General features: G+C 39.3%; 1 protein-coding gene across 1 annotated transcript; it reads right to left on the reverse strand.

Annotated features, from left to right (window-relative positions):
• Positions 1–6,429: 6,429 nt before the first annotated feature.
• Positions 6,430–7,945, reverse strand: LOC108297097 (actin-related protein 2/3 complex subunit 1B-like). Its single transcript, XM_017519737.2, is given in 2 exon segments — positions 6,430–7,533; positions 7,536–7,945. Coding segments are annotated over 2 exon segments (1,116 nt in total). The 5' UTR covers positions 7,846–7,945; the 3' UTR covers positions 6,430–6,727.
• Between the last annotated feature and the right edge of the window lie 1,646 nt (positions 7,946–9,591).

Below are 9,591 nucleotides of genomic sequence, written 5' to 3' on the forward strand. Positions count from 1 at the left end.
CCAAAGGACACATTGAATTTTTTTGAACACATTGTCATTGTCATATTATTAAACTTCATGTAACTGAAACTAGTAAATAATAAAATAATATGATTATAGTTAGCTTGATGTTCAGTTACCAATAATCTAAAACTTCTTGAACATTCTAGAAAAAAAGGAGTGTAATCTATATTTTTATAGGGTTACCCTTTTTTGGTAGTATTCTAACACTTAACAAATTTTACAAATTTTGATTAATCATGAAATCAAGCTTCTCCTTATCTATTAAAAGCAAAAGAGTACAAAAATGAAGTTTTCATGCGAAAAAGAGGTAACCTGGAGATGTCAGCTTATGCGTTCTTGAAGCAGGCAGGAATTTCATGCTTGCCTTCTGGTGGGTGGCAATGCAGGGGCCACAGACTCCTGAGCAGCTGGCATTGCACTGTGTCCCAGCATTTCTTCTAAGGGGCCGGAGAAGCATCAAAGAATTTGGCATGTCCAACCTTAGAGAACTCTTGAGATCTCTATGGTTTCACATAACGGTGGAGATTTTTATTCAGTTTCCCACTGATTCTAAGAGTCAAAGGGATCCTAAAAGAAAACGATCCTGAGACATCATACGAATTCTAATTGTCTTTTGAAGAGCTTGGAGTTTGAGAAATAAAACCATTATGACGATAAATTGTTTTGAAACTAAACATTTACATGTGATGGGAACAAAAAAAATTAATGTGTACATGCTTGTCCCTTCTTTTCTACTTGCCTCTAACTGCTAAGGAGAATTCTTTCCATTCCTGTAACACATTCATGCTAATTTGGGCCAATGAATAAAAACAACTTGAAAAGGAAAAAATAGGGTATTTACTTTGAGAAGAGAAAAAATAATGGATTGACGGAAAATAAGAGAGGAGGAAAAGGCAAAGCCTTCATGAGGCGTTTGGGCTGAGCAGAGTGCTTGGTTGGGAGTTAATTGTATCAGAAAGGAAGCTGCTGCTACTCATGTGGGGAAGAATGAGTTACAGAGAGAAACTATCGTTAGAAACTCGTGTTCAAATCGTGTTCAAATTTAGTTTCCGTTGTAAGGGAATTAAGGGGTGGAAATTTGTAAAAGGGATTAGGGTGTGAGGCCTCCACTGTCACGGGTGGCATTGGTGCCATTGTAAAGGCAGAGTTTGGCCCCATCTTGCTCTCTCTCATGCTCTAGATTCTTCCAACTTTTGCCTTGTGAGGATTCATTCTTTTTACCCTCTGGAAGATGCAGCATGAAAGATGCCATCTTGGAAGAAGAGAATGACCTCACCAGACATGGAACCTGCCATTGACTTGAACTTAGATTTCTCAGCTTTCAGAACGACGAGCCAATGAATTTTTGTTTACAAATTATCCAGTCTGTGGCATTGTGTTATAGCAGCACAAAAAGAACTAAGACAGGTGGAGATATAGAATGTAAGATGATCTGTGGTTTTTGAAGCATCTTTCCATCCTGTTGCCATTTGGAAAAGGACATGTTTAAGTGATGTGAATGTCTTTTAATTATTTCTGGTTACTGTTTGGGTTTCTCTGACCACACAAGTCTGAGCTGAGCCTGAATCACATGGGCACAGTTTTTACCCACAATACTCTACATTTCTGAAAGATATGAGGTGGCCAAATGTAGGAAACTCTTATGATTTTGCTTCGGTCTTGGTAGGGAGCTTGGATCAGGCCATTTTTTCAGGCAGTGCAAAGACAGAAGTGTGATCGTGCGCCTCTTCATTTTGAAGTTTTAAGCCTCTCATCTTTGGAGTAAAGTTTATGTTCTTGAATTACAAAACTCTTGAAAGAAAAGACCTTGTGGTGAGTGAGGGAAAACGAGCCTGTAAAAAAAATATTGGAAGGAGGCTTGGTTCAGTGCCCCCAAGTTCAACTCCATTCCCTGGAGATGCTGAAATTGAGGAGGGTACTCTACCAAAGCTTTGATTGAGACCATCCATTGCTCTGAGTTTCGTATTGAAAGAAGAGAGGCTATGGTCAAAACAATTAAGTATTTTAGCTACTGCGTTTTTCCCAGTGGCGGAAATGGAGGCAGTGATCTTCTGTCCTCATTCTCATGTTGATCAAGTTATAAGACCATTCCTTGTTTCCCTCTGGCTGCCAAAAGGAACTAAAAATTCAGCATATTGAAACCTAAGCTTAGGTTTTTAGCTCCTGAGATTTCGCCTCCAACTTTTCTTGCCTTTGGTCTGCTGGTCTCTCCGTTTTAGAATTTAGAAATAACCTTTTGTTTTCGTCTTGACTCTTGTGCAATCTTTGATGATCCATAATTCTGCTCTTATAATGTTTCTCAGACCCTGATGATTAGTAACAATATGATTTTACCCAAGGTGCTCCAAATAGAGAAACCTGTCCCCTTCCTCTCTAATTATTTTAAGAACAAAAATTAGTTTCTTGCCTTAAGGTAGTATCTGCTCTTGACTCTAGCGCCCCAGCCTCTGTCCCATCCCATACATGCTTGACAGTTATTCTATTGCTTGTGGGAACGATTGCGAAGTTTATAAAAATGCATTATTTTCATGTGCATCTGCCCTATATGCATACTGAGTCCATAAACTACAAAAATTACTATGTTTTCCTTCTTTTCTCAATGACAGTGTCTTATCCTTGAAGATCCCTTTGAATGTACACGTTTCAAAACGCTGGGTTTGTAATAAGTTCTTGTCATCTGGTGAATTTAAACAGAGAAGCACAGTTTCGGTGTATAGTGCAAGATACGAGATATAAATGACAGTTCAACGGACCAGGGGAAGGGAACACAGCCACACTTCTCAAGCACCCCTTGAAGCAGAGGAAAGTGCACATACACCTTAGGTGGCTGGAGTATAGCCGGAAGCAGCTGTATTAAATGTATTTGATGTTCCTGTTTAATCATAAAAATTCTGGGGAGTTATTCTTATTTCCATGGTATCAGTATTTATTTTAATATAAAATAATCATTTAGATTAAACATTAGTTTAACAGCTTCTCTTTCCACTTTGTGCTTCCAAAATGTAATAAAATTGATATTCTAAAATTGGTCTGATTAAAGGTGTTTCTCATCTTTTCGCAGATATCTTTGAGATTTTAGAGACTTGATAACAAGCAGCACTATGCAGAAAATGAACAGCATATTAATGGCCACTAAACAAGTGAGAAACAATTTCATACACAATTTCCGAAAGGAGAGCTGTATGTGTTTTCACTGACTGAGATTGTGAATATAGGAGCAGAGATTTAAAAATTGAAAGTGTTTATTAAACTCATAATAAATTATGTTTCATTTATCTGTTTTAATTGTGTTTAAATAAGTTTACATGTTCTACAAAAACCACTTTGGTATATATCACTAAAATACAAAATCTGAATTATTCTATTTAACATTTAATTTTACTTCTAAAGAGATTTATGTGAACTTAATGTTTGCATATAGTGCTTCTTAACAACTTTTTAAATAAAAAAACTTGTATTACAAGTTCAGGGTAGAATTATTATTAGAATATTAATATAAAAACTTACTTGCTACAAATAATACATTTATAATATAGTGAAAATGCTTTAATTTTATGCATTTGCATACTTATATTTTGCATTTTAATTGTGTATACTATTATATTCTATCTAATCACATATATAATACCAATAATATTATTAATATTACATGTAATTACTTATATATTATTTTTATAATAAATGGTATAATTTACATAATATTATGCTGTGTTTACAATATCTTTTTTTAAATTGCATTTTAGGTTTTGGGGTACATGAAGCTTAGTGTGGTTTGCTGACTTCCTCCCCATCACCTATAACTGGCATTTCTCCCCATTTTATCCCTCCCTAACTCCCCACCCCCCGCTTTCCCTCCCCTAGTCCCCCGCAACAGACCCCAGTGTGTGAAATCTCGTTGCATATTACTTTAGCTATTGCACAATTGCAAACAAAATAAAACATCACTGAAAAGTTAAATAAATTAAAATGAATACAAGAAAATACACTATTAAAGATATCATCAGTATTACTAACTTAGAGGTCACATGTTAAAGATCTATGCTATCTTAAAATGTATTGAAATACTTTAAATGTGATTCTCGTATTTACTATAGACTAGCCCATGGCATTCTGTAAAGTCTTTAAGAAGTTTCTTTTTTTGGTTGACAGGTTAATGACTCCAATGTCTTCTTTCAAATTCTGCGGCGTACACTTCAAAGTCTGACAAAAGTCAAACTTTGACTTTTCTATTTCTATAAAGTTGTGTAAAAAATATGGTTGATTATGAACCTTTCCCCTCTAAAAATTATGTTTAACTACAGCTACTTGTAAGTAGTTCACTTTCCAGCATGCATAATATTATTTGCATCTTTTCAGATGGACAGATTGATTCTGAGAGGCTATGAGTCTCTAATTTCAAATTCAGTTTTGGAAAAGTGGACAAAGGTAAACTTTGATGCATCCTGAAGTCTCCTGTCTTGTTCTTCATAACAACTGCTTTCAGGCCATAGCCTGTTAAAATTACCTTAATTGACGGGGACTGCTACTTTTCCCAGGAGTATTTGCTGCAAGTGATCAAGGCTTAAAGCCGTGCTTAGCAGCACGAGTGGCACTTCAGTCATAATTGATGGGATTGAGGGATATGGTTTTATTGCAGTTACTTCTATAGTCTGACCATGTTGATAAATCCCTATTCTACTCACAATTTCAACCTTGCATCATTTTGTTTATTAGTAAAGTGCCTCTTTGGAATAAGGATTTTTTTTCGAGATGAATAACAATTAATTTTTTTTCTAGATATCTAAAATTTTCCTAAATCTAAAATCTGAAATATTTTGGGAATAGCAGTTCCATAATACTTTTTACTCTGTATGTGTTAGTTCTTTGTTCTCTTTCAGATTTACCTCTTTGAGACTGACAGACATTTGCCATTATAAATAAATGTTTTCTGAAGATTTATATTGCTTTTCTAAAATCAAAGTATTCAAATATATATGTATCTTATTTCAATATATGTATTTAAAAATTATATAATTAAAATACCTTAGAAATGGAAATAAACATGTAAAGCAATTCATCCTCTGTCAGCCAATCAATAATACCGAGTTCCGTTCTGGGCTAGAACTGTGCAGATTCTGCAATCACTTTAGGACATAGTTCCTTCTCTAGTTGATCAAATGTGGAAAGAAAGCTTCATAATGTCTGCAGGGCATTTTTCTTTCCAGCTTTTCAGAATAGCAAACAAAAAGCCAAATAAAAGAAAGAACTCTATTTTCAATTATTATTTTATTTAAAAATGCTATTATAATGCCTAAGAACTTGCTATACTGCATACCTGTAGTACCACTGAAGAAATAAGCCTTATTTTAGTGAATGTCAATCGTAAAGTTGAGAAAAGTTAAAAAGTGCTTGGTGGGACCTACCGATTTGTGTTTTCTCAAAGCCTGCTCTTACATTGGGCTGTTTCTAACTTTAGTTGGCTAAAAGTGTGACGTTTCTAACTATATGTTGTAAAACTGATACTGTAAAAGGTTCTATTTATTTAAGGTGAATTGTGTATTCCATTTTCCTCGCAAACTCAGTGACGTTGTGATTTATGCTTTTTTTTTTTTTTTTTTTTTTTTNCCCAATATGAGGCAGTGGTTCTTGACCTCGGTTGCATATTAGAATGACCTGGGGAACATTTAAAACATGTGGATTCCCCAGCTGTCATAGAGGTTCTTACTTAATTGGATTAGGGGAAGCCTTGGCATCTGTACATAATAAAATCTCACAAGGCAATTTTAATATGCAATCAGGACTGAGAATCACTGGTAGGAGGGAAAGGGGTTGTATTTAAATTATCTGGAAAATCTCATCCCCGGGAATAGTAATACATCCTGTGTGCATAGCGACACAGCATATGTTTTGAAAAAGCTCTCCTACCAGTTCTAAGCACTGCAAGCAACTCCGGTGTGAGGAAGTAAGTTCTTCACGGGCTTGGTTGTGCTGTCCGTTTGCAGCTCTTTGGAAAAATCATGTTGGGCGGAATTGGTAAGTCCCATAACCATCAGTCAATGTCGGCGAATTATCTCTGCACCTCTTCACATATTAACACTTCAGTTTGATTCGTTATTAAATGTAGAGCTGAGATGAATAACCTTTGTAATCAGAACACAAGACAGATATGTTTTGATGAAGAAAGAGAATGGAAAAATCCAGAAGGTTTAAGGGCTTAAGACAGTACTGGCACCCTATCACCTATGTAGATGAGTTGATGGAAAAAGGAAGAAATGTCAGTTTCATAATTGTCTTAGAGTCAATCCTGTGTCTATTTGTTCATAACCATCTCAAAATTTTATTTAGAAAACTGTCCCTGTTGGGTCACTAAATACACTAACAACTTTGTCACTGATTATGGCCAAACTCAATCACTTTGAAGCATTCAGTTTTTCTTTTCTTTTTTTGTTTTTGTTTTTTGACACAGTTGCATTTTATTACCTCCACATTTTGAAGCAGTTCATGACCAGCATAGTGCTTTGGGGGAATTTTTTTTTCCAATAAATGAAAGCATTTCTTTAAGAAAAAGGCACATATTCCTTGAATAGGTAAGAAAAGCTCCCCATCTGTCCCCTCCCTTTTTGAGGGAGGAACCCCTGTGGGAACTCATACCAGTACCCCAAAAACGTTCAGCAAAGCAACCAGTAGCCTCCCTGACCCCTTGCCCTGCTTCCCCAACAGCTGGGATGAAGACATTCCACACAGATCATTTGATCTTCAGGTCCTTCAAGGCTGACTCCAAGCTCTTCACATCCCAGATACTCATGCCACCGTCCATGCCAGTGGTGCAGAACTGTGAGCACTTGGCCTTGCCCCCGCTGAGCACTGAGATCTGGCTGACGCTATTCTTGTGCAGCGAGTCCAGGCCCGAGCCCGCGGCCATGCCGCCCTCAGAGTTCGCCTTCTTGTCAAGGTTCTGGAAGCGCTCGCGGGCCGTCAAGCCGCGCTGCGAGCTCTGCTTGGGCACATCCAGCCGCCCGCCGAAGCTCAGAGTCCCCGCAGCGGCGTCATAGGTGAACAGCACCGGGAAGCAGTCGTGGCCCGCTGCCACCAGGCTGTTGTCTGTGATGAAGGTCAGCGCCAGCAGCGGCAGTGTTTCAGAGGCCAGGGTCGCAACAGCCATCTTCTTCTCAGCATCAGCCAGACACACGGTGCTGTCATGGCTCACCCAGGCCACGCGGCTCCCGCTAGCTGAGAAGCAGACGCCATGTACCCAGCCGCAGCTACTGGTGGACTCAAACATCAGCTCCCCAAAGGGCATCTTAGAGCCCCATGGGGTGGGTGCAGGCCTCTCCTCCACCTCCTTGATGTAGGCTGAAAAGATCCGGCACTTGAAGTCGCAGGAGCCGGCAGCCAGCAGCACATTGTTGGGGTGCCAGTCCAGGCTGAGGACGGTGGAGCGGATGGGCTTCTTGATGTGCTTGCAAACCCACCAGTCATTCTCCTGCTCGATATAACAGATGGAGATGACACGGGAGCCGCTGCCCACAGCGAACTTGTTCTCGTTGGGGCCCAGCGCACGCAGCGGGCGGCCCGGTTGATCCGCAGGATGACCAGCTTGGGCTTCCACGTGCGGCCCTTCAGTGTCCACACGTAGGCGTTGCGGTCTGTGCCACAGGTCACAATTCGGTTACTCTCAGGAGCCCAGTCAATGCCTGTCACCTGCCCATTGTGCTCCTTGAGCTCGTGCGCCTTGGTCCATTTGGCGCCACTCTTCTCGTAGATGTGCACCTCATGGTTGTTGGGGCAGATGGCGATCTGGGTACGGTCCTTGCTCCAGGCATGGCAGCTGATGGGCTCAACCGGGAAGCTGTGGTAGGCCATGGTGGCTTGGCTCCTACCGCGCCACGGCCGCGGACTCTGGGCAGTCGACGCGCCGAACCGGCTCTGGGCCCCGCGCTGCAGCCGCAGCCACTTCCTCGTGGGCGGGGGGCGGGGCCTCCCGACCTCAGCCAGCATTCAGTTTTTCTTATTGTTTCTACCAACACCAATTAATCTTAACTTTTTCAATAGTAATTTATAATAACAAAGAAATTTGAAGAAGAAATGTTATTTCTTTTTTATATTGGATGCAACACTAATCTAACTGGATTCAGATTAGACAGATGAGGCCATGTGATGTGTAATTTATTGTATTCATTTGGCTGGGCCATGGTGCCCAGATATTTGGTTAAACATTCGGGATGTTGCTGTGAATATGTTTTTTGGAAGGGATTAACATTTAAATTGGTAGACTTTGAGTAAGGCAGATTGCCCTCCATAATGCGTGTGGGTGTCATTCAATCAGTTGAAGACCTTAACAGAACAAAGATTGATCTCTCAAAAGCAAAAAAGGATTCTGCCAGCAGACTGCCTTTGAGCTTGAACTGCAGTTCTTCCCAGGGTCTCCAGACTGTGCCTACCCTGAAAATTTTGGGCTTACCAAGCCACTATAATCGTGTGAGCCAATTCCTTAAAATAAATCTTAAATCTCTCTCCTCTCTCCCTCTCTCTCTCTCTGTATATATATATATGTGTGTGTGTGTGTGTGTGTATGTGTGTGCATGCACACACATATACACACATGTATATACACATGTATATATGTGTGTGCATGGACACACATATACATGTGTATATACATGTGTGTATATATGTGTGTACACGCACACACATATATATGTATATGTATATGCACACACATATATATCATGTGTATATATATATCATGTATATATATCATATATATATCATGTACATATATATGTATGTATATGTATATACATGTGTGTATATGTATTTATATATGCACACACATGTACACACATATATACACACGCATATAGATCTACCTATATATTATATAGATACAGAATATATACAGATATAGTTCTAAACTGATATATCTATAGAGAGATATAGATCTATATTGATATATCTAACTATAGATCTGTCTATCTATCTAATCTACATATATTCTGTTGACTGTTTCTCTGGAGTGCCCTGGCCAATACAGGTCATACTAAAGATATGGACACTATGGTGGTAACTGTGGGCCCATCTGTCTCCACTTCTGGTCATCTGGACCAGCGATATGAATATTTTGTGGGAACTTGTTAGAAATGGCGATCTTTGGGCTTTATTCTAGACCTACTAATTCAGAAACTGTGGATGTGGCTTGCAATCTTCATTTTAACAGGTCCTCCCCATAATTCCTAAGCAAACTAAAGATTAAAAACACTATGGTTTGAATGTATATGTCTCTCCAAAATTCATGTTAGAACTTAAACCCCAAAGTGATAATGTTAGAAGGTGGGGTCTTTGGTGGTGCTCAGGTCATGAGGAAGTCAAGCCTCATAAATGGGATTAATGCCCTTATAAAAGGGCTGAAGGAGACTATCTAGGCCCTCCTTTTGCCCCTCTGCCTTCCACCATGTGAGGACAGAGCAACAAGGCACCATCTTGGAAGCAGAGAGTGAGCCTTCACCAGACACCCAATTTGCTACTGTCTTGATGTTGGACTTCCCAGACCCGAGAACTGTGAGAAACAAATTTCTGTTGTTTATGAAGTGCCCAGTCTGTGGTACATTG

Source organism: Cebus imitator, unplaced genomic scaffold (assembly GCF_001604975.1).
Source record: "Cebus imitator isolate Cc_AM_T3 unplaced genomic scaffold, Cebus_imitator-1.0 Scaffold771, whole genome shotgun sequence".
NCBI classification, from domain to species: Eukaryota; Metazoa; Chordata; class Mammalia; order Primates; family Cebidae; genus Cebus; species Cebus imitator.